Below are 23,135 nucleotides of genomic sequence, written 5' to 3' on the forward strand. Positions count from 1 at the left end.
GCAATGACACCCCCGGGTGTCTTCCTCAATGCTTAAAGACGGACTTCAGATCTCAAGTCCTTGGTCTCCTCCCAGTGGGCCTTCTGACCGGGAACAACAACCTCCTCTCTGAATTTTTCCAAGAACTTGACACGGTCCTCGGTGTATGCCTGCCATTCCTGCTTCTTGTAGTCGTAGAGCAACCCGGCACCCAAGCCAGTAGCAACGAAGGCGAGGGAAACCTTTGGGCTGGACAAGGGAGCCTTGTGGGCACCGACCAAACCTAAGTATCTAACGGTGGCAGCTGCGGGGGGTTAGTATTCCTGGTCTCATGCGGGAACCGAATATTTACGTACCAAAAGCAGTGAATTTGAGGGTGGCGATAGTTGGAAAGAACATTTCTGGGTGTTGGCTGGGTGTGTGAGGCTGTCAGTAATAGCTTCCGCTGTCAAGCGTCTTGCTTTTTAGTACAGGTAAAATGCTCGATCTGCTCATTGGTTGAGAAGCTGAGAGGATAAGTAGTGCGCACAGAAAATCACCCTTCCTGTTTGGGTCCATGCAGAATCCACCCTATCACGATGAACATCTGGTAAAATAGAATATAAGTTTCAGGTCTCAATATTTCAGATATATTTTAGTTTCCTTCCTGTTTTCCGTTTATCCACGAAAATTAAATGGCATTTCTCAACGCCCAATTTCGTCATGTGATGCGCACCAATTTTATAGAGAAAGCTTCTAAGGTTTAGCTGTGCAAGTGGAGTAAAATTAGCTATAACTCTTGCCGTATAGCCCCGTAGTAGACCCTGGTGGTGCGATGAACGCTGTTTCGCACTCGTACTTCTTCTTCCCCTCCCTCGGCCACAGGAATTGCCGCTTGTTCCTGGCTTTACTGCGTGGAAGCAGGGGCAGTGACGGGTGGATAGTCGAAGGGAAGGATCAAGCTCGCATCCATCTCCTGCAGAAGGTGAAAGGTAGTGTTTATCAATAGCCTCGTATACTAAACTAAGGAGTGTAACTCTATCCCTCTATAATCTATTTTAGACACATTCATTGTGGATCTGCCAATATCTGTGGCGCGGTTCCGGGCCGCTTGGTCTCGCTCCAGGAAATTGATCCGCATGGATGTAAACGTGGGGGCATCCCTAGCTCAATTGCACTCCCCAATGGCGGTCTCGCATGGTCACATCGTATGTAGACACTCCTTGAAACCGTAAATCAGTGGCTACTGCAATTCCGATGCTCTACATGTTTACGTGGCGAAGTCCATGTGTCCTGACGTGATTAACCTGTAATGCATTAGAGCCCCCCTTTATGGCTGCGTGCCGGAATGCGTCTCTAACCTTGCGGCGGAGTGCCGTTAATAGGATGGCCAAATTTCACCCCTCGCTGAGCCCTGTTCCACGATGAAGCGCCCGAGTTAGCCCAAGCTCTATAAATCGAGCGTGATCTCCGTTTCTCCCAACCATATCTTTTCCTTCTTTAACATACACATCATGTCCGCTAACGACTTCTACTCCTCCGGTGACAATTCCAACTACAGACCACAAGAACAGCAGCAACAGCAGCAAGGTGAAAACGGTGAGAGAGGTTTCCTCTCCACCGTCGCCGGTGCCGCTGCTGGTGGCTACGGTGGCTCTAAGATCTCCGGTCAGCACTCTACCTTAGGTGGCATCGGTGGTGCTATTGTCGGTGCCTTTGCTGCCAACAAGATCGAAGATGCCTACGAAGATCACAACGAAAACAGACAGCACCAGGGTAATCAGGGTGGTTATGGCCAGCAGGGTAATCAGGGTGGTTATAGCCAGCAGGGTAATCAGGGTGGCTATGGCCAGCAGGGCTACGAAGGCCGTCGTGAAGATCATGAAGGTCGTCATGAAGGTCGTCATGAAGGCCGTCGTGAAGACCACGAAGGTCGTCGTGAAGGCCACGAAGGTGGCCGTGGTGGTTACGAAGGCCGTGGAGAATATGGCAATGAAGGTCGCGGTGGTTACGAAGGTCGCGGTGGTTACGAAGGCCGTGGCGAATTCAGCAACGAAGGTCGCGGTGGTTACGAAGGTCGTGGTGAATACGGCAACGAAGGTCGCGGTGGTTACGAAGGTCGTGGTGAATACGGCAACGAAGGTGGCCGTGACCAGGGTAGATGGTAATTCCACCTCTCCATTCCTCAAGCTAACAACAGCTAGTCAGCTTCAAATATTCGCTTTACATAGCTTAATCTTTGACATTGATGGTCTGTAGAATTGTACGGAGATTGACTATCAACACAGTTGGTTGGGTAGGGAATTGGTTAGTTAAGAACAAAACTAGAGCCCATTTGTTAATACTGATATCGCGAACATGTGTTTGTCCCTGAGATGCCGACGTTTCAAGCCTGCAGTTGACGCATACAGCGCAGGGATCTCCCACGCACTTGTCACCCATTCGTTCGCGATGCATGGTGGGTACAGGCCGACGGGGTCTGCAGGAAAAAGGCCGAGCCACCCCATGCACACAGACAACGTAACGATATTCGATTCGCTGGTGAAGTCTTCAGTATATCATAAAATGGCCGGTAGTGCTTGTCTATCTATCTACCCAGGATACAAGGCGGCTCCCGCGTAGGCTTGGGTAGACTACCGGCATGCAGCATGCTGCCAGTTCCAATGCATACCCCAAAACCATCCACGGCACTTTTCGATACATGATTGTATGGGACCGGTACACGTATACCTACGTATTCTCCGATCAAGACCTTTGTCGAGGTCTATGAGCTCAACATATAAGTTGCATATGGCGAGTATTATTAATATCATAAAAATATTGATATTATTATATCATAGAGAAATCGTCAGAGAGAAATATTTACCAATATTCGCACTGCTGATTATAATTCAATAACTACTATTAACAATACAGGTATATTCAATAACACTTAAATATATACATCTATTGCAGTCTGATGTTTATATAGATCCGATATGCTATAATAAATAGTACATGTATCTTTATACGTATATATTTGTAACCAGCCTGTCACATTTATACACCAGTACCGCGAGCACTGCCCAAAATGCGAAAAATTCAGCTACCACCTTGTGAACTTTCATCAGTAAATAGTATGAGTCTCGCCCATGGCTCCCAACCATCTCATCTAAAATGAAAAATATTTTCGCATGCATAAATATATTTCTAGCCAGGTTAAAATTGTACACCAAAGCACCTACATCACCACACAATGAAGCTTGATTTGACTCATATGAGATACATGACGGTGGACGACTTTCGCGTCCTCACCGCTGTAGAGTTGGGCTCGCGCAACCACGAGGTTGTGCCAACCAAATTGATCCACCAGGTCGGTGGCTTACGCTCGGTGTCCGCCACTGGGAGATGCATTTCCGACTTGGCAAAGCTATCACTTATCAGCAAATTGAGAAACGCAAAGTACGACGGGTACCGTTTGTCATTCTCCGGGTACGATTACTTGGCGCTCAAGTCGATGACCAACAGGGGTACCGTGTACTCCGTGGGGAACATTATCGGGGTGGGTAAGGAGTCCGATATCTACTCCACCAGCGACGCTTCGGGGCACACCAAGGTGCTCAAGATTCACCGTTTGGGAAGAACTTCGTTTAGAACCGTCAAGAACAACCGTGACTACCTCAGAAACAAGCAGACCGGTAACTGGATGTATCTCTCCAGATTGGCTGCCGAAAAGGAGCACCAGTTCATGTCCGTATTGCACAAGAATGGCTTCTACGTGCCGACTCCCTATGATTGGTCGAGACACTGCATCTTGATGGAGTGGATTAACGGGCTCCCAATGAGGGCCGTGAAAAAGCACAGAGACTACAAGGGTTTGTACTCCGGCTTGATGAAGTTTATCGTACAGTTGGGGAACCACGGGTTGATCCACTGCGACTACAACGAATTTAATATCATCATCCGTGACGAGGCGGACTTTGGCAAGTACGAATCTGACTTTGTCGTCATCGATTTCCCGCAGTGTGTCTCCATCGGCCACGTGGACGCCGAGTTCTACTTCAACCGTGACGTCGAGGGAATCACCACCTTCTTTGCCAAGAGATTCAACTACAGGCCTAGAGACGATAGTTCTATGCTAGACACCGACGGGTTTGGAGAAGGCTTCAGATACGCCAAGCCGGACTTCAAAAGGGATGTCAGGCGAATTGCTAACTTGGACGTCGAGGTTCAGGCTTCTGGGTACTCTAAAAAAAAGAAGAACGAGGAGGAAGAGGAGTTGGAGGGAGCGCTAGAGGGCATGAGAAATTTGAATGTTGTAGAGGAAGAGGAAGAAGAGGAGGAAAGTCAGTCTGAGTACGATGAAAGTGAAGAAGAGAGCGAATCTGATGACGACGAAAATGAGAGAATCATCTCCGCAATATCCGCGGGCGATGGCAACTTGAAGATGGACAAGTTTGGGAATTACATCTTGGATGAGTAGTGTATAATAAAATATTGAAGCAGAGAAATAGTCACAAGTAGGGCTGAGGTTTAGAGTGTTTCCACCGTTGAATATGGAATCAACTGTCACACGCAGTCAAGTCCTCTTCAAGATGCAACCAAAAAAAAAAAAACTCCCTTAGAGCAGACCCGGGAAATAGAGCACACAGAAATAAATCTTGGTACAAAATCAGACTCTTAACCTACGCTAGAATATCTTTTATATATTTGTTTAGATTATAAAAACTAAATGAGATTTGACATGAGAATACAACTTGAGATCATAAGAGTGGACCACTAGTTAAATTTAACGGGTAGCCATGGCCTTGGTGACGGTACGCTTAAGGTTCAATTCGGCTCTTCTCAAGTCATCGGCAGAGGCATCTTCGATTTCCAAAGTGGCCAAAGCGTCGGACAAAGAGGCTTCGATTCTGTCCTTAGAACCTCTCTTCAACTTGGCGGACAAGATTGGGTCGGTAACGGTGGCTTCGATAGAAGAAACGTAGGCCTCCAACTTTTGCTTGGCCTCGTGCTTCTTGGCGAAAGCTTCGTCAGCAGACTTGAAGTTTTCAGCATCGCTAATCATCTTTTCAATGTCCTGGGAAGACAATTGACCGATAGAGTTGGAGATGGTGATGTTGGCGGTACGGCCGGTAGACTTTTCAACGGCAGTAACCTTCAAGATACCGTTGGCATCGACTTCGAAGATGGCCTCCAAGACTGGCTCACCGGCCAGCATTGGTGGAATGTTCTTCAAGTCGAACTCACCTAACAAGGTGTTTTCAACACAGTTGACACGTTCACCCTGGTAGACTGGGAACTGGACGGTGGTCTGGTGGTCTTCACAGGTGGTGAAAGTTCTTCTCTTGATGGTTGGAACGGTGGTGTTTCTTGGGACAACTGGGGCAAAGACGTTACCCTGCATGGCGACACCCAAAGATAATGGGATGACGTCCAACAACAACAAGTCCTTGGTTTCGTCGGAGGTGGACTGGCCAGTCAAGATGGCACCCTGGACGGCGGCACCGAAAGCAACAGCCTCATCTGGGTTGATAGACTTTTCCAACTGCTTACCCTCGAAGAAGTCAGACAACAACTTCTGGACCTTTGGAATTCTGGTGGAACCACCGACCAAGACAACCTCGTCGACCGAGGACTTTGGAATCTTGGAGTCTCTCAAGACCTGCTCAACTGGGTCCAAGGTGGACTTGAACATAGCAGAGTTAATGTCTTCGAATCTGGCTCTGGTGATGTTGGCGGAGAAGTCCTCACCGTCGAACAAGGAGTCGACTTCAACGGTGGTCTGGGTGACAGAGGACAAGGTTCTCTTCGCACGTTCACACGCGGTTCTCAATCTTCTCAAGGCACGGGCGTCGGAGGAGATGTCCAAGTTGGTCTTTCTCTTGAACTCGGTCTTGAAGTGCTCCAACAAGTTGGTGTCGAAATCCTGACCACCCAAGTGGGTGTCACCGGCAGTAGCCTTAACGGTAAAGACACCACCAGCGATGTGCAAAAGGGAGACATCGAAAGTACCACCACCCAAATCGAAGATAAGGACGTGCTTTTCCTTGTCGGACTTACCAGCACCCAAACCGTAAGCGATAGCAGCGGCGGTTGGCTCGTTGATGATACGCAAAACGTTCAACCCGGCAATGGCACCGGCATCCTTGGTGGCCTGACGCTGAGAATCGTTGAAGTAGGCTGGGACGGTGACGACGGCCTTTTCAACCTTCTTACCAATCTTGGCCTCAGCGATTTCCTTCATCTTGGTCAAGACCATGGAGGAGATTTCCTGTGGAGAGAAAGTCTTGGATTCACCCAAGTATTCAACCTGGATCTGTGGGGCACCAGCAACATCCAAGACCTTGAATGGCCAGGACTTGATGTCCTTCTGGACGGATTCCTCGTCGAAACGACGGCCGATCAAACGCTTGGCATCGAAGACAGTGTTGGTTGGGTTCAACGCAGCCTGGTTCTTAGCGGCATCACCGATCAATCTTTCTTCAGCGGTGAAGGCAACGAAGGATGGGGTAACACGGTTACCTTGCTCGTTGGCAATGATTTCAACAGCAGAGTCGTAAGTAGCGACACAAGAGTAGGTAGTACCTAAATCGATACCGATAGCACCTGGGAAAACACCGTCAGCCATTTTAAATGATTCTTGAGTTAATGAGAAAGTCGAAATAAAAAGCGGGAGAAGAAGAGAAAAAGGGGATTGCAATATTAAATACCAGAGCAGTGTGACTGTGAGAAAATTTTCCACACTGCGACAAATTTTTTCCTCAGCGTGTGCGCAGCCTAGTGGAAAATTTCTTTTCAACGTCCTTCGTTACCCGGTCGGGCAGACCCATATATACCCGTGCAGCGTGCGCATATTTACGCAGGCAGTGAATGCAAGACCGGATTTCTTTAACCAATCTGTCGTTTTCGTTACAGTCTGCATGAATATCCTGTATGGATATCCTGCATGAACATCCTGCGTAAACATCCTGCGTAAACATCCTGCACGTATTCCAGCTAATACCTGACGACGCCGTTTCGGTAATCGAAGATACACTTTTCAATCAGGCTCACCGCCACACTGATCTGGTGAGCCGTGCCGCTGACCCTGATGCACTGTGGCTTCACGGAGCTGCTGAGGAGCGGATGTAAGAAGCCCTGCTCGATCTGGGGAGCGTCGTCCAACGGCAAGATCTTAATGAGTGCCCCACACCCTGCGCGGATGGCGCTGATGCGTTCGCCGTTCTTGCCGATGAGAAACGTGACCTCTCGCTTGGTCAATTGTAGGATTTTTGCCCGTGTAGGGTTGGTGGGAAGGGGTACGGGGGGGTGTTTGTGCTGTTGCCGTACCAGAGGGCAGGGTTGGGTCTGTAGACTGCGTACGTTTAGATTGCTTGGACGAAGGGCAAGCAGGGAGGGTTCTAGGCGATGGAAAGATAAATGGTTGGCCATGGTCCAGACGAGGGCTTGCAAAGTGGGAGCCCAAAAGGTGACGCGGTAGCCGGTCACAAGCAGCAATGGGTATTTGTCTACACGGTAGCATTGAGGTGACAGAGAGAGAGCGTGGATTTCCTCTTTGGTTAAAACTACCAGCATGCGCGTTTCCAGAATCAAATGGCTTAGTAACTAGGGGTGTTAGATATAAACACAGGATATAAAGAGGAGATGTACTCACTTTGTGGAGAGCACCCGAATACTTTATGATGATGATAGATTCGTCCGAAAACTCTCCTAGTTTTGAGATCGAGAGGTCTAACATCGTCGGAATAAGCGTTGTGAGCATATCAGCACGGGTAACGATTGAGTCGCACAAGGAATCTCTACCTATAATGCGCAAATAGTGGGCCGCACCAGGTAATTCGTTTTCATCTGTCTCAGGTGTAGCTCCGCTAGGGATGTATACCGGGAGGCCACAGTTTTCATCATTGCCTGGATTGGGAACCATACTTTCAACAGTGTACATTGAGGCAGTAGTCTGAACGGATTCCGTAAACAAACCCCGGATGGTCAGGGAGGCTAGGAGTAAATATTTTCAGCCCGAGTTACCATTTTGTAAACTAAGCAGAGCGATCGTGCGTCTTGATACGACATCGGGAATGTTGTATTTAGGAGCGCGAAAGTTGCGAGACCATGCAGGACCTTGGGCTGGCAGCTTGAAATGGGAATCTAAAATTCCAATTTAGAAATTTGCAAGAATTTAACCCACAACACATGCCACCCTTACACCTTTTGTCTATTAATTAATTTTATGATACAATGTAAACCTCTCTACTATTTAGTCTCCAGCGTGCTACTCCACCCACTCGTCTTTGATGACTCCGTTGCCAACTCGTTTTTGTCTCTATTCCATTCGAGTTGCGTAGTAACCACCAAATACCCAGAGGTCACGACCCCCAAGCCGGCAATGCCTACACCGGTCCACATAGCGCCGCGGTATCCAGACAACATTCTGTCGTAGGCATTGTCGCCGGTGGCGGTGTAGACCTCAGCGGTACCGGCAACCCCCAACGCCAAGCCCATGGCATAGTTGGTGACGGTGGATACAAGTGAGCCGGCCGTGCCCTGGTGGTGTCTTGGAAGATAGTTCGACAAGATGAGGGAGCTGCTGGGGAAAGACATGTCCATCGCAAAACTCAAGGGAATCATCAGAATGAACAGCAAGATCCAGTAGGTCTGGTTCACCGGGGTGAGGGCCAAGAGCAAGCTACTCGCAAAGAAGGACATGTTACTGATAAAGATGAGGATGGATGGATTGATGCGGCTGATGGAGTAGGACACAGTAAAGGCCGCTAGGATCCCAAACAAACACACTGGAATGTACGACACACCGGTGAGAAGCGGGGTGTACTCGCGGAGATTGAGACAGAGAGCCCAGTAGTAGAAACCCCACACCCCGAATGACCCCCAGCCCAAGCCCACCGAGAGAAGCGTGACCCCGATCTTCCTATTAATAACTTCCAGCGGAACGAGCGGGTTTGCAACCACCCTCAACTCAAGGAAGAAGAACGCTCCCATGAGAAGAAGCCCCACAGCAAACAAAACCGGCACGTACGGCTCGCTCCAGAGCATAATCGGTGCCTGGTTCCACGCAACCATGATTAGCACAAGCCCAGCCACCCCCGTGACACCCCCATACCAATCCATTGCTTGTGATGGTGGCGGCGGTGACACCCGGGCGAGCTCGGTATCGGGCTTTTTTTCAGCGCGGACATTGGGCACGAGGAAGTAGGCGGCCACGGCAAAGAACGCACTGCTGATGCTCAAAATGTAGAAACACCACGACCAGGAGCCAGCCAAGGCCCCGGAGATAATCCCGCCGAAGCAGGCTCCGGCTGGAGCCGCGGCACCTAGAATGCCCCACACAAGCTCCTTTCGGCTCCCGTTCTTGTAGCAAAGTGCGAGAAGCCCTATCGCACACGGAAGCAAGAAGGCAAAGCCCATACCGAGGAGAGCGCGGCAGATGATGAAGAAGATGGTGGAGTTGACGTAGACGGAAGCACCAGCCACGATGGACCACGCAGAAATCCACGCGTAGCCCGCGATGAAGCATGCTTTGTGGCCGTACAAGTCGCCGATCTTTCCGGAGATGAGAATCAAGGTGGAGACGGAAAGCGCAAAGGCGGCAGAGAACCAGGCTTTGTCACTGTTGCTGTTGCTCCCAAATGATTCGGACACGGTGTTCATTAATGCTAGCGCCTGGTTGTTGACAGCTACGGTGACGAACTGTGCCATGCAGATGATCCCCGTGGCGAGGATCTCGTGGAGGTTAGACCTGAAGACGTCAGGGCGAGGCGATAGATTTATGAGTGCCATAGTTGGTAGTTTAGTAATGATGCGAATGAATGTGGATGAGATCTTGAGTGAATTGGGTAAATCTTGAACCACAGATTCGTAGTGAATAAATACTGCCACCCCGAGATGCATAAAAAGAAACAATTTTTTTTTTTCCATGAAGAATAAGATTACCGGGGTACAGCCGCGGCCGAAACGCTAGCTGAGGGCGGAATTAATTAACAGCCGCACAATGGTATGGTGTTTTTCGCCCACCGGTACCCTGGTCTTGGAGCTTCGGAAATTGTTTAATTACAAGGTGTCGCGCTGGTGTGATTTCCGAAATCGACCTAGGGTCTTAATATCCACCCTCGGCAACGGCTATCGCGCGTGTAATTACGCCCCTGACAACGCGTCTGACACATTTGTGATTAGGGAAAAATGACACATTTATGATTAGAACTATCTAAAATAAGTAACCAGCTATGTAGACAGGTTGGACTTTATTACACCAAGGGTAGCTGAGGCTTTACCTAGTTCTTTTTGGGTTAAAGCCCGTGCCTTCAAACCTCTAGATCCATTTGTCTCGTTATAAAAAGGGATGTGATGTAAAGAGCCAGAGCCCTATAACCGCATAAAAGTAACAACTATATGGGTGCAAACCTAAGATTAGAAAGGAGCAATACATATTATATTCCAGATTGGCAGGAGGGGGTTATCCCAGTATGGCATAATTTGAGCTTATAGGAAGTACCAGTTATATCTCGAAGCAGTATTTTCTACGCAGGCCAACGTACATTTTTCTATCCGATCCTTAGCCCATCCAAGTGTACATGTAAGCTGTCAAATCGCAAGGGGCTAACTTCTGCCTGAAACCATGCTTACCTCTATCAAAGATTTCGCCAATATGTGGATGCGTTTCCCGGGAAGCTGCCATAAATACAAAGTCCAGGGAACCTTGAGACCAGTCTGGAGATGGTACGCACGTTTTTAAATAGTAAGATACCACCAGCTCAGAACAAAGCACCCTTACTGCTGGCATAATTCCTCATTCCAAATATAAATCATTCCACACCGATAAACGGATGGTACATACACAGGGCCATAGGATAATCCTCCCATTGGCCACACCATCAACTACTCTCGATCTGCTGGCGCTCACGGTATACCATCCTGGCAGCCTGATAGAGGAACAGATACTGCGCCGAACTTTGTACCATCATCATTCGTTGCGCTCGCAAGGTTCCCACAATCCATTCGATCGTGTCTTTTTCTACCGCCTCACCGTCACTGAAATCTTTGCAGCGCCACAAATAGTCCAACGTGATGAATGTCCCCGTACGCCCGACCCCCGCAGAGCAGTGCACGATGGGAAGCGCTTCAGACCATCGTGCCACCCTCCTAGAGATCGCTCTCAACGGTTCCACCGCATTTGGCCTTCCAAAATCCTCCCATCGATCATAGTAAATATGGTGGACAGTCTTGGCTTCGGCGCTAGTTTTGTTGGTTAGCACCATTTCTGAGTAATAGTATCCATGCTTGTCATATTCCGACGCCATACACTCCACCGTAAGGGGAAACTTGAAGCCGTCGCTGAAAGACATTTTTTCACCAACATCAGGCCAGTACTTGTGGCACTTCTCCACTCCCTTTTCGCTCAAGGGGGTGACCATCACTATAACCACAGGAGCACCCGCGGGGGTAGCGGTGTACGCCATGTGCCAGAAATGGGATGTGGTAGACAGCAACGGGCCCTAAACATTAGTATAACGCTTATCACGCTTTTACGAGAACGTACCTGGGTGGCAATGTACCTCTTTTTTGGAGCCGAGTCAATCTGTAATTCCACGTGGGATGCATTAATGTAGTCCGAGTATCCCTCCACCACATCGAGCTTTACCCGCGAATGGTCCCACGGCAACACGTTCTAACCTGTTAGTACCATTACCAAACTATCTTTGGTTATACGCACTCCGTATCTGTTTCGCTTCTCTGGAAAATCCTGAAGGGCAGAATTGAGGGAATACTTTGCGCTGGGGTTCTCCAACGCTTCCTCCACGTGTTGTCTTTCTACCGCGTTGATACGCTGGAACTTTCGAACAGTCTCTGAGGCGGTTAGTACCCGGATAAACCATATATAGAGAGTGACGTACCCCGATCGGAAAGGTCTAAATATGGGGCCTTTGGAAATGACATGATTGGGAATAAGCTTCTCAAATAAGGGTGCTATCTGGTTGGAAATAGCTGCAGATACGCCACGCGATTCCTGCATGGTACGCAGGGTTGCCGGAGATGTGGAGCGGTAAGTTCAGTTGAAAAATAGATGATAGTTTGAGATAGGAATCCAGCGTTGTGGTGTTTCTCAAAATATAATACTATATCTGATAAAGGGGTTTATGCCCTTACGTCACGTATTAGACTGCGAGCCTAAGGTTTAGCGACAATTTTTCAATTTGGTGCATTTATACAGGCTCTATCAGGTACCTATTTATGGTTCCTTCGTCTGATCTCACGTTTTTTTACACTCCACGATATATACTCTTTAACAGAAAATTTAATAGGAATATCAACCATTCTCCAGAATATTTATCAAAATTCCTCATCATCCCTGCGAATCTTTCGAGTCTAAGTCGACCACATCTTTCGGGGAGTTGCATGTCCAACTAAGAAAACATCAGAGATGGCTGATATACAGTTAAGCTTGTACACCTCATTTACTAGTCCAAATTTCCATGGTTGAGCTACAATTTCCGAGCCTCTGACAGCGAATATATGCATTGGAGGACTTGTGGAGTGGTAACCATTCTGCATTACATGCATATACTCGCTCCATGTGCGACATTCCAGAAATGATGAGGCCAACAAGCACGAGCTTCACCATAAACAGTAATGTTAATTCCTGTTTTCAGAATTTCGGATGCGTTCTGGACTGAATCACATACAATAATTCTTGATGAGGTTATGTACCATGAAAATCCAACCACCAAGGTACACGATCGGACAGTTTTTGAAATCGGAACCTCTAGAAGCGTTTTTAGCCTATGAAGAACTATAAATTGGGGTATGTGTCTAGTATGAAGAATAGCTTTTTGAGTTTGAATCATTACTTGTTTAACACTTCGAGACTGATTATGAAGTCCTTCACTTTCGTTACCCTTTTGGTCTTCTCCCTTGTTTTTGCGCGAGTTCCCAAAGTATCGCTTCTGCAGGGGTCACTGCCATTCATGAGCATGACCACGGCCACGACCATGACTATTCCTCCTAAGCAGCTAGCTCTTTTGTTGAAGCTGCAACTCACGCCCATGACCATATCTATACCTCTCAGACTAGTTCCAATGAAGTGGTACCAATCCAAGACCTTGCTCAACATCTTTCTGTGACCACTCTGGGAGATCAAACGTCCCAGACCAGAGCCCCGACAGTTGAAACCAACTCGACATCTCAAGCACCATTTGATATCTTCACAGGTGCTGCCAACAACTTAAAAGGTGATTTTGCATGTGTTGCATGTACCGCTGCTGCGATAATCCTGGGTTGATAGACTTATGAGTCCCAATATGTAAGTATGTCACTAGTGTTAGGCTTAGACTTAGGATTGGTGTTTAATTACTTTTTCCACCTTTTTTATTCATATTTCATACTTTGATTTCTTTATATACGTAGAGAGAAGCTAGATCAGTATTATAGCCTGGAAGTTGCTTAACAGACTTGATAGTCTGGTTATGCTACAAATTAGATCTCAATTTTAAGCGTTTCTCGGCGTGCTTTTCAGCCATTCGAACCATTTTCTCACCTTTTACTAACCGATACGATGCTATGAAATTTACTAGGCTTAATTTTCATATCCCAAGTGTAAAATGCTGCCTGCCTGCCCGACTTTCCAATCTTGACGGAACACCGCGATCCCTGGAGATCTGTAAATATCAGATCGTTCTCATCTCAAATTTCGCCAGTTCAAAGTTATCCACCGAAATGATTTTTTACTGGCTGTAGGTCTACGTAAATACCCCCAAAATAGATTGTTGATATTGCACAAACCATAAGTTAGTGTTAGAAATACCTGATACAAAGGCAGATTTCAACTAGCTACATATACAATTACTCACTAGATCTTTATTAAACCCAAGCTTAGATTGAAATCAAACTAGTTACAACTGCTATTGATTAAACCATTTAATTCGCTCGGCCCATGCTAGGCATTCGCAAATAGTTTCAACTCTCCCCTATCAAACACAACCAACCCCCCATCCACCAACTTCACACACTGAACACCTTCCAACCCATCCACCATGCCAATCGGCTTCCATTCACCCAACCCGTAAACCCTCAACACCCCCTTCGCATCGTTCACCACAAACTGCCGCGTCTCCATTGAAACATCAAACACTTGTTTGACCAAGCCGGGATTCGCCAGATACTCATATGCCACCAAAATATCTCCGGTTCCCAAGTCATACAGCGTAACCCCCTTCAATCCCACTACCAAAAGCGTCTGCTCTACGATTTTTACATGAGAAACGCCGCCTTTATGGACGATTCTCCGCGCGGATTTGCGTTTGTTGGGGTCTCTGAAGTCGTATCGATTTGGCGACTCGTCCATAGCGATGATCCAACACATTCCCAGGCGGCAACCAGCGACCAAGAGCTCAGAGTTTTGGTCTAGCGCCATAACGTCTTCTTTTAGATGGTATATTTCCTGGAAGAGACCGTTTTCTAGCAGCGGAAACACCGTGAGGCGGCCCTCCTGACCAACAACGAGGGTTGCGTAGCGAAAGGATGTACAGAAAATGAAGCGCGAGAGCGGAACAATCTGCGTGGGCTGGATCTGCGTGGGGGGCTGGGGTTCGACCGGCTGGACTTCAAGCAGGACTTGCACACGCTCCAGGCTTGCGCGCAGGTAGCAGCACACAAGCGAGCTTCCGTCCACAACCACCCCTGTCAAGCTGGTTCCGCGCATGTTTGCTACTTCTCTTATCTTGAACGAGCTCAAGGACCCTTCAAATAGGTTTCGCAAGCTGTCCATCGGAAATCGGAAGACCCGGCCTTCAGCCTCGTTGTAATAGATATGGTTCTCCGCGAGGATTATACTTTGGGGAGTTCCACGTGCAACCCGCGGAAATAAGTGCGTCGTTGGGTCGAAACTGCAGCGTAGTTCCCACTGCGAGGTGTTGTACGCATCCAAGACCTTGCACAAATGGCTTGGCTTTGTGCCGCAGAGTCGGAATGAAGGACTGATCAAATAGCGGAGAGGCTGGTGGAGGGGTTGGACCACGTTAGGTTTCGTTTCCACCTTTTGCTTCTTGCGTAGCTTCTTTTGATGTGATATGTCGCGTTTCTGCGCCTGGACCGCGTTGTTGGTGTACTTTTGCGTTGTGGAGCTGGCGGCAGAACTCGCACCCGCGATGATCCGGAAGTAGCGTTTCTTCACGGGGTCAAACACAAACCCGGGGAGCTCTGGGGGCATTATACAGAATGGATTGAGGAGAGCCAGCAAATAGAGGTGAGATTGCGGCCGTTTGAAGGCATATAATTTTTGGTGCGGCTCATGTATCTGCGGCGGCATCTCTGACAGGTTAGTAAACCTAACGCTGGGGTATTTCTACCAAGTACGAAAACATGCAAATTGTTCATTAACTTTTGTAGCTTTACCATAACGGGTTGAAATGAGGTGGCGGTAAATCACTATCTGGTACGAATCCCGTCGAGGTTTGGCCATGCCTTGGGAAAAAGGGTAACTCTACACCAATATCAACAATCATTTCATAATACAGTTATACACTAATATAATACACGGGTACCCATTACTTTTCAGTATTCTTTTCCTCGGCAACTTCAGGCTCCACCTCTGCCATATCCACATCGCCTTCAGCATCCGTGGATGTCTCAGCCTTTTCCTTAGCTTCAGCCTTAGGTTCCTCAGCAACAGCCGCCTCCTCCTTTTGTTCTTCCCTTTGCTCTTCCTTTTCAGCAACAGCTTCAGGGCCGTCCATCTTGGCGTCGGCCTCGTTGGATTCAAACACCGGAGTGGAGTCGGCCGTGGTAAATGCCTCGGTCTTTTCCTCCCCCGGGTTTTCCAAGGGTTTGGCTTTTTCTTCGGCCGGCTTTTCCACCTCGGCATCTTTCATAACTTCGTCTTCGTCGTCCTCGTAGTTGTCGTCTTCCTCCACATTTCTCAAAGGCGCCTCGACGTCCTTGGCCTCTTCCCTCTCGGCCAGTTCGTCGCGTTCATCGAGCTCCTGGACGAACGAGGCTTCGTTTGGTTTGGAGAACTCGCTGAGAGGATCTGCTGGAGCGTCAGCTACAGGCACGGTAGCTTCAGATTCAGCCACCGTGGCGTCTCCCTTTACTTCTTTCTCAACAGGAGATGGAGCCTTCACCGGCACAGTTGGAGCCTCCACTGGCGCAACAGAAACAGGTACAGGAATAGGCGTAACGCTTGTAGCCGGTTCAGGGGTGTTCTGCCCGCTGTTACTCAAGATATCGTGGAAATTGCGGGGTTTGCTAGCATCGCTGCTGGCCTTCTTGGTAGCGGAGTCCTGGGCGTCTTCCAATTCCCTCTTGGCAGGAACCACCTCTGAAGCAGGGACAGAGACAGCAGCAGCAGCAACAGAAGGAACAGGAGCAGCTTCAGTCACAGGAGCAGCTTCAGCCACAGGAGCAGTCTCAACAGCAGGAATAGGGACAGCCTCCAAAGCACCGAGAGGAGCCACTGGAGCGACAGACGTCGTGGTGGTGTACGAATGACTATACCCCGCATCCAACGCGCGCAACTGTGGCTGCTGTTGGTGCTGGATCGCCGGTGGCGGTGGTGGCGGATTATTAATTCCGTTCGCCTGCAATTGCTGGAAATGGAGCGGCGGGGCCAACATCTGTGGATGGCCCATCCCCATCCCTTGCGCCATCTCCGGCGGCCCGGAGTTGACCGGCAACATGCCCTCCGGTAAGGTGGGCCGTTGGTCAACCGGAGGCTTTGGCGCATGGGTGGCACCCTCATTGTGCAACTTGATCAACTGCTCCAAGCGGTTGCGGATGTGCGGGTTGGACGGATCGAGGCGCTGCGCCTGGCGGTACGCGTCCAACGCATCGGTGATTTGGTTGTTGCACGTTTCGTACAACGTCCCCAAGTCGTACCAGACCTCCGAAATGTACGGATTGAGCCGGATAGCACGTGTGTACGCGTCCAATGCGTCGCGGTACTGCGCAATCTGGTAGTACAAGACACCGATGGAGCACCAGAAGGTGGGGTTACGCGAGTCGCGGTTGACGGCCTGCTGGAATGCGTCATAGGCCGCGGTGTAGTCCAGACGCGAGATATGCACACGCCCGAGGTGGTACCACGTGTGCGCGTCGGCGTTGTCCAACTCCAACGACTGCGCAAGAAGCTTGAGCGAGGTGTCGAGGTTGTAGAAGGATGTCAGGCCTTGCGCGTAGAGACAGCCGAGCTGCTGGAGCACCTTGGCGTGCTGTGGATTCGCCTGGAGCACGCGCTCGTACGCGTCCTTGGCGCCGAGCCAGTCGCGCTGCGCTTCGAGCACCAGTCCGATCTGGAACCAGATGTCTGGCTGGGTAAGGGGCGAGGGTGGCAGCGGAAGGATGTACTTGAAGCACTCGAGCGCCTGCTGGAGCTTGTTCTGGTGCTTATAGATGATCCCCAAGCGGAAATAAATCTCCAGCGCCTTGTCGAAGTTGGGGTCGAGCTCGAGCACGCGCGCGAACGCTTCCTCCGCGTACTCGAGGGAGCCGTAGCGGTCGTACAAGATCCCGATCCCGTGCCAGAGCTTTGGTACGTTAGGGTTGCCCAAGTGGTAGAGGGCTTGTTGGTACGCGGTATATGCGCGCTGGAGGTCGTCGAGCATGAGGTAACAGTGGCCGAGGAGGCCCCACGTCTCTCCTTGTTCCGGCGCTACGTTTAAAGCAGCCTGGTAGAGCTCTGCGGCCTTGGCAAACATGTCGCGCGAGCGGTAGAGTGACGCGAGCTGGGTGAGCGCTTGCGCATTCACGGGGTCGTGGCGGAGCACCGAGTCGTACGCGGCGGCAGCTTTATCGACATCACCGAGCGTTTCCGCGAAGGAGCCGATAGCGAGCCATGCCTTGGCGGTGGCTTGGTTGAGCGGGTCATCGTTGGCTGGTGGAGCGCCGGAGCCGTTAGGCTCCATGGTTCCGTTCTTTGGCTTGTTCATAATGAGGGTCAGTTTAAGTGGCTCTGCAAGTCTGGCAAGGGTAGGGAGTGGTGCAAGAGCAAGGTTGGAAAGAGAGCAGAGACAGCAAGGGGTGATCTGCAATAAAGAGCAATGGTCAGCAAGGTGGTTCTCAACGACAAATTTGGTTTGCGGTTAATTTCGGCGCTAACAGTTTTGCAATGACTTTCTCGGCTGTTACAGATTTCGAGAAACGGGATTCAAAACAAAGGGTTTGGCCTGATATATCACAAGCGGGAATGGCGATGAGACTGTGATGGTTTGTCGAGGAACAGCGTGAGGACAAAGTGATGAGAGCGAAAAATGTCGAGTACGGGGAAGACGTCGACAATTAAGGGAAGTTTAAAGTGGCAGCGCGAAAAAAGAAATAAAAAACCGGCGCGCAGGGAGCAGGGCGTCCGTCAGAACAGTCTATACACCGTTGGGCCCGCAAAAAAATGGCACCATGAGTATTATAAACGGCGGCCACAATTTTTTTGTGATCGCTTGGCAACCATTATATTAAAAAAAAAAACTTCCCCCTGTGCTGGGGAAGCCGTGGTGGTGTTAATGCACGGCAAATCTGAGTTCCTGTCACCCCCTGTTTGGTTTCACCACCCCCTGTAAAGTCGCGTTGTCCTGCGCCCTCCAGCTGCCGAGCAAGAAGCCGCCCGCAGATCCAGCTAGCTCGGCATATTTGCACGTGATGAGCGCCACATGTTCGTAAGGGCTTGCTCTGTGATGGTCCAAAAAGGGCGAGGTGGGTAGGTAAGCCAGGGAGCCTGGCGCTTCTAATGGCTCAAAGGGTATCAATTTTCAAAGATTGGGGAAGAAGCAGTCCCAGCCTGTTTAGGAAGATGATTACCGGAAAACAATAGCCGCTTAGAAGATTAAGAATTAAGAGGGATTAGGTTTACCGTTGGTGCTAGTGGGACGACGAGGTCGTGGTGCGTACAGGAGGTGCTACACGGGAAAAGTAGGAGTGGAGAGACATACATAAACTATCTGATCGCTATTACTTTCTTGTTGATGTACCAGTTTTACGACTTTTGGCAGTGCTATATCCTTACACCGATAGGTGCATAGGGAGCCCAGAGACTTATAGGATAAACTGAAGCAGTTGATTTAAGGACGTGATATCTGCCCCTCGTGAAGTTCTACCCCGAACAAGCTCAAGGCAATAGCGTTGTCGTTTAGTTAACTAAAACACGTGGAATTGAAGGGGTGCCATGTATGTCGAATACATTCCATGGCAACTGACTTTGTGGTATACAAACCGGACATATTTCCGTATTTAAGCTTTGGTTAATGCACATATATGTGGAAAGCGGGCATTATGTTTAGTGCCTGAGCAACCTTTTGTAAGTTGCCCCTCAGGGGCTTGGCCGGCATAAACGGACTGCTTTGCATCAAACACTTGCGCCTTTCTCCGCTTCCATCGGTGTTTTCTTAGCGATACCAACCACATCCCACGGTGTCATCGGGTTCAGCTCTGAAAAGATCTTGTCCATCTCCTCCAAGCTTCTCCCGGCAGTTTCTGGGTACAAGAAGTATACCACGGGAATCATCAAGAAGTTCATCACGGCAAAAATGGTGTAGGTGTACGATCCGATGGTCTCAAACGCCACCGGAGTGATCATCACCACCATAAAGTTGAACGACCAGTTAGCAGCGGTACTTAAACCATTGGCGGGCGCTCTAATACTCAAGGGGACAATCTCGGCGGGGTACAACCACGTCATTCCCAACCAGCCCACGGCGAAGAAGGAGTTGAAGACAAAGAGGAAAACCGCAGCCACGATGGCAGCGTGAGAGTTGTTACCGTTGTGGATATCGGCGGCCCAGGTGGTCCCAGTCAATATGGCCATCGACGCCGTCTGGCCGAGGCACCCAAATAGCATAAGCTTGCGACGACCAAACCTCTCAATGGTGAAGTAGGCGACCCAAGAGAACAAAAAGTACTCCGTACCGTTACAAGCAGCTAAGATACGCGAGTTTAAGGGTGACATCCCGATGTAGCTCTCAAAAATGGTGCCCGCATAGTAGGTGATCAAGTTGATACCGGTAATTTGTTGCATGATCTGCGACCACACCCCCAACATGACACGGTGAAAGTTTTTGTGTTTTCCCTGACGGAACATGATTTTCATGTTGGCAAAGGCCGACATGGATGCATCACCTCCCTGTGCCACAACCTCTGCTTCTTCTTCCTTTAAACTATTGGAGACGTCCAAGATCTCGGCCTCGACAAACTCGGAGTGAATATCGCAGCCCTCAAGGGCCGCAAAAACGCGTCTAGCATCTTCCACTCTTCCGCGTTTCATCAACCATCTTGGGGATTCGGGTAACTTCATAACCAACGGAAGAATCAACACAATAAACACCAACTGGAAGGCAATCGGAAATCTCCAGGCAGCCGAGCTGTCCTTGACGAAATAGAAGCCAAAATCGATCCAGTAAGAGATGGTAATCCCAAGGGTGATCAAGCTGCACTGCATAATCACCATCTTTCCTCTGTTTTCCGGCCTGGCGCATTCAGACTGCCACATGGGCACGGTGGATGTGATGAACCCGTTTCCAACCCCCGATACAACCCGTGCAACGATCAACTGCGCAATTCCGTAAGCGGAGGTCTGCAAAATGGCTCCGATTAACATGATCCAGCAACCGTAGAAGATCATCTTGAGGCGCCCGAAGCGATCGCCGAAATACATCGTGGCCAAGGCGCCGGCGAGACACCCGATTTCATACACGGCAATCACAAAGCCTTGTAAGGTTGCGTTGGACGGGTGCTTGACCACGTCGATGTCTTTGAAGGTGTCGCGGAAGGCCGGAAGGGTAAGCAAACTGCCCATGACCCCTTGGTCGTAACCGAAGAGGAGGAATCCGATACCCGCGAGGAGGGAGACGGCATTCTGGAGTTTGGTGCCGCGGAGCCCGAGGAACAGAGAGTGGGATAGATTGGAGCGAGTGTCGTCGTTGTGTAGGGTGCTAAAGGTGTCCTTTTCACCCTCTACATCGAGCGAGTTATTGGAGGGGACGGTACTGGGAACTTTGACAGGTGCTGCCATTTTGTGTTGCTGTCTAGTGGAATTCTAGCGGATGTGATTATGTGTTAGGAGTATCTAATGCTGACAGTATGCACCTCTTATATAGTCTGGGATCTGATTCTCCCCACATCCTCGGACGGCAAAAACCAGGAACACGCAGAGACCGGGGGGAGAGGCTGAAAAGCCACGAGTTTTTCATCTGCACTAAACTGTATGGGATATTTAGATGCTCTCGGGTGGATGAGGTGAAGTCCGGAGAGGGCACGCGACTATACGTAGTGTACTCAACGGGGTGCATGACAGATGCATTGCTCACATGTCGCATTAATTAACAGGGTGCCGTACCGGGGGCCGCGGCTATTAATAAGATGTGCCTGGTCGGCCGAACCGCAAAAAACAAACAAAACAATCAGCCCCAAGCCCTAAGCATGTGTTAAGCCGGTTGGATAATCAGAGAATGATAGAGATTCTTGGCCAGGGAGTATTCATCATCTGGCGCTTGTTTTTGTGGGGGTGGGAGTCCGCAGGGTGTACCGTTTGGCGAAATGCCGTACGGTATAGAATTTACGGATCGGCGCAAAGTTTTTCCTGTCCAGCTTGATATGCCATCTGTAAAGTTGCTGCGGCTTTGCCAAGAAAAGTTGAAGCTCGCAGGGCAAATTTCTCCATGCGTATCATAAATCCGGACGGGCAAAACTCGACATCCTCACGGCCTTTTTCTCTAGACCTTTCATGCATGGTGGGGTTTCGGTCGAGTGGATAGCTACATGCCTTGTATCCTCCATAGAAAATGCATAGGTTTGGGAAAGCGGGGCAGATAACCTACAAAAAAAAAACTCTAACGGGTGGTATGACCCAAGTCAACATTGATAGTGTCGATCCGGAACCGAATAATTTCCTCCAGAGATCCTAGTCACCCTTGGGATGACCTCATATCTAGAAGCTTAAACGAGAAGGCTTAGGTATAGTTTAAAATCCGCTATGAAGGTTAATGGCCACCGTCAGAGAAAGTTAAATCAGAAAAGTCTTCAGTTTTAGAGCTGGGCGGATATTATACCTTTTCGCTGGTTCTAGACGTAGCGATTCTAGAGTTTAATCAGTCCACATGTCCTTGATGTGGGGATTAGGTTAAGGTTTAGAATATGTCAAGGCGCGGAAGAAGAACTAAATGGCATTATCGTCACCAACGAGGAGCGGCACGGAATGGATCTTACTTTTCCGGTGGAGATGGTAACATCGGTCCAACTGTCTTGTATTGTTTATTATATTTCCTTCGAACTCGCAAGTGTTTGATTCTAGCTCGAATTTATTCATACGCGGCCTAGATGCCGAAGGAGAGCCTTGAGAGAAGAATTGCAGGATTTACGAATCCCGCTCACCAATGAGAATGTGTTTGATTACGGTGTCAGAACTAGTCTGCTCTAAAGACCCAACGGGGTCAGGATACTCTTTGACCACAGCTAGCCGGGGTTTTAGATAAGCCATTCTCTTTTAGGACCGCGACCGGATCGTACACAGGACCTTTTGCCTGGGGATTTATAGGCTCTTTGATCCACGGATGCCGCATTCGATTTACTTTATTCATCAGGGATTAAGCAGACAGTTCAGGAAAATGTATTCAGCCTTCGACGTTCGAAAAAATACTGAAAGGGAATGACTCGAAGCCCTGGGTATTGAACGACTTAGACGTGGTTGTTCCGTTGGGTGCAGTTATAAGTTGTTTCAACTTGATGCTGATATGCTCGATGTACCGAGACTTTGGAATATCCGAGCCCTTTGGTGACAATGTCAGTATAACTGGAAACCGCCGTTGCGTCCTACAGACAGCACCTTAGCCCGGTGTGCTACGTCCTATCGATACGTATTTCCTTCATATAAACGAGTAGCACCAACTAGCCAAACTTTCAATGCGCCCTGAGAGTTTGTAGATGGTTCTTGGCCGGAGGGTAATACAAAAGTGGGAATAGAGTTGTATTAAGGTATAAGAGAAGCTTCAGTGACGAGTTTGGGCTCCAAATTGGCAAGTAAACGACAAAAGGCCAGCCACTTTGCCATGGTAAGGAAAGAATTCCTTTGGGAGGGTTCCCAAAGACTTAAAATGGAATGTCAATTCTCACGTTGTGTGGGAGAACTTTGAAGTCGCCGCCAAAGGCAAGCTCTTGTTCGGCTTCCTCGTCAGCGGCAATGGCCACAACAGAGACCGCAAGAGCGGCAACAA

General features: G+C 49.2%; 10 protein-coding genes across 10 annotated transcripts; 2 read left to right on the top strand and 8 right to left on the bottom strand.

Annotated features, from left to right (window-relative positions):
* Positions 1-32: 32 nt before the first annotated feature.
* BABINDRAFT_10552 (uncharacterized protein) lies at positions 33-378 on the bottom strand (the record flags this gene model as incomplete). The annotated part of the gene is made up of 2 exons (XM_019126759.1): positions 33-283; positions 336-378. The coding sequence occupies 2 exons, from the start codon at positions 376-378 to the stop codon at positions 33-35; spliced, it is 294 nt and encodes a 97-aa protein (XP_018982347.1).
* A 1,055-nt stretch (positions 379-1,433) lies between these two features.
* Positions 1,434-2,261, top strand: BABINDRAFT_15880 (uncharacterized protein). Its single transcript, XM_019127296.1, has one exon. It carries the CDS (start codon positions 1,473-1,475, stop codon positions 2,124-2,126), a length of 654 nt encoding a protein of 217 aa, XP_018982348.1. The 5' UTR covers positions 1,434-1,472; the 3' UTR covers positions 2,127-2,261.
* Positions 2,262-3,206: 945 nt separating this feature from the next.
* On the top strand, positions 3,207-4,552 carry RIO2 (protein kinase). Its single transcript, XM_019130179.1, has one exon. The coding sequence runs from the start codon at positions 3,224-3,226 to the stop codon at positions 4,418-4,420; it is 1,197 nt and encodes a 398-aa protein (XP_018982349.1). The 5' UTR covers positions 3,207-3,223; the 3' UTR covers positions 4,421-4,552.
* A 50-nt stretch (positions 4,553-4,602) lies between these two features.
* Positions 4,603-6,658, bottom strand: SSB1 (Hsp70 family ATPase). The gene has a single exon (XM_019126778.1). It carries the CDS (start codon positions 6,566-6,568, stop codon positions 4,727-4,729), a length of 1,842 nt encoding a protein of 613 aa, XP_018982350.1. The 5' UTR covers positions 6,569-6,658; the 3' UTR covers positions 4,603-4,726.
* Positions 6,659-6,936: 278 nt separating this feature from the next.
* Positions 6,937-9,732, bottom strand: BABINDRAFT_10556 (uncharacterized protein; the record flags this gene model as incomplete). The annotated part of the gene is made up of 3 exons (XM_019126760.1): positions 6,937-7,191; positions 7,595-7,808; positions 8,297-9,732. 3 exons carry the CDS (start codon positions 9,730-9,732, stop codon positions 6,937-6,939), a joined length of 1,905 nt encoding a protein of 634 aa, XP_018982351.1.
* Positions 9,733-10,345: 613 nt separating this feature from the next.
* On the bottom strand, positions 10,346-11,782 carry PTP1 (tyrosine protein phosphatase). Its single transcript, XM_019132231.1, has 3 exons — positions 11,663-11,782; positions 11,489-11,617; positions 10,346-11,444 (listed from the first exon to the last, which is right to left on the bottom strand). Exon 3 carries the CDS (start codon positions 11,406-11,408, stop codon positions 10,824-10,826), a length of 585 nt encoding a protein of 194 aa, XP_018982352.1. The 5' UTR covers positions 11,409-11,444; positions 11,489-11,617; positions 11,663-11,782; the 3' UTR covers positions 10,346-10,823.
* Positions 11,513-12,040, bottom strand: BABINDRAFT_106869 (uncharacterized protein). The gene has a single exon (XM_019126780.1). It carries the CDS (start codon positions 11,960-11,962, stop codon positions 11,618-11,620), a length of 345 nt encoding a protein of 114 aa, XP_018982353.1. The 5' UTR covers positions 11,963-12,040; the 3' UTR covers positions 11,513-11,617.
* Positions 12,041-13,791: 1,751 nt separating this feature from the next.
* BABINDRAFT_163920 (uncharacterized protein) lies at positions 13,792-15,180 on the bottom strand. The gene has a single exon (XM_019130180.1). It carries the CDS (start codon positions 15,152-15,154, stop codon positions 13,883-13,885), a length of 1,272 nt encoding a protein of 423 aa, XP_018982354.1. The 5' UTR covers positions 15,155-15,180; the 3' UTR covers positions 13,792-13,882.
* A 307-nt stretch (positions 15,181-15,487) lies between these two features.
* SSN6 (transcription regulator) lies at positions 15,488-18,327 on the bottom strand. The gene has a single exon (XM_019130181.1). The coding sequence runs from the start codon at positions 17,868-17,870 to the stop codon at positions 15,492-15,494; it is 2,379 nt and encodes a 792-aa protein (XP_018982355.1). The 5' UTR covers positions 17,871-18,327; the 3' UTR covers positions 15,488-15,491.
* A 949-nt stretch (positions 18,328-19,276) lies between these two features.
* On the bottom strand, positions 19,277-20,938 carry HGT13 (Hgt13p; the record flags this gene model as incomplete). The annotated part of the gene is made up of 1 exon (XM_019132069.1): positions 19,277-20,938. The coding sequence occupies one exon, from the start codon at positions 20,936-20,938 to the stop codon at positions 19,277-19,279; it is 1,662 nt and encodes a 553-aa protein (XP_018982356.1).
* Positions 20,939-23,135: the final 2,197 nt, after the last annotated feature.

This window comes from Babjeviella inositovora (assembly GCF_001661335.1).
Source record: "Babjeviella inositovora NRRL Y-12698 unplaced genomic scaffold BABINscaffold_19, whole genome shotgun sequence".
NCBI classification, from domain to species: domain Eukaryota; kingdom Fungi; phylum Ascomycota; class Pichiomycetes; order Serinales; genus Babjeviella; species Babjeviella inositovora.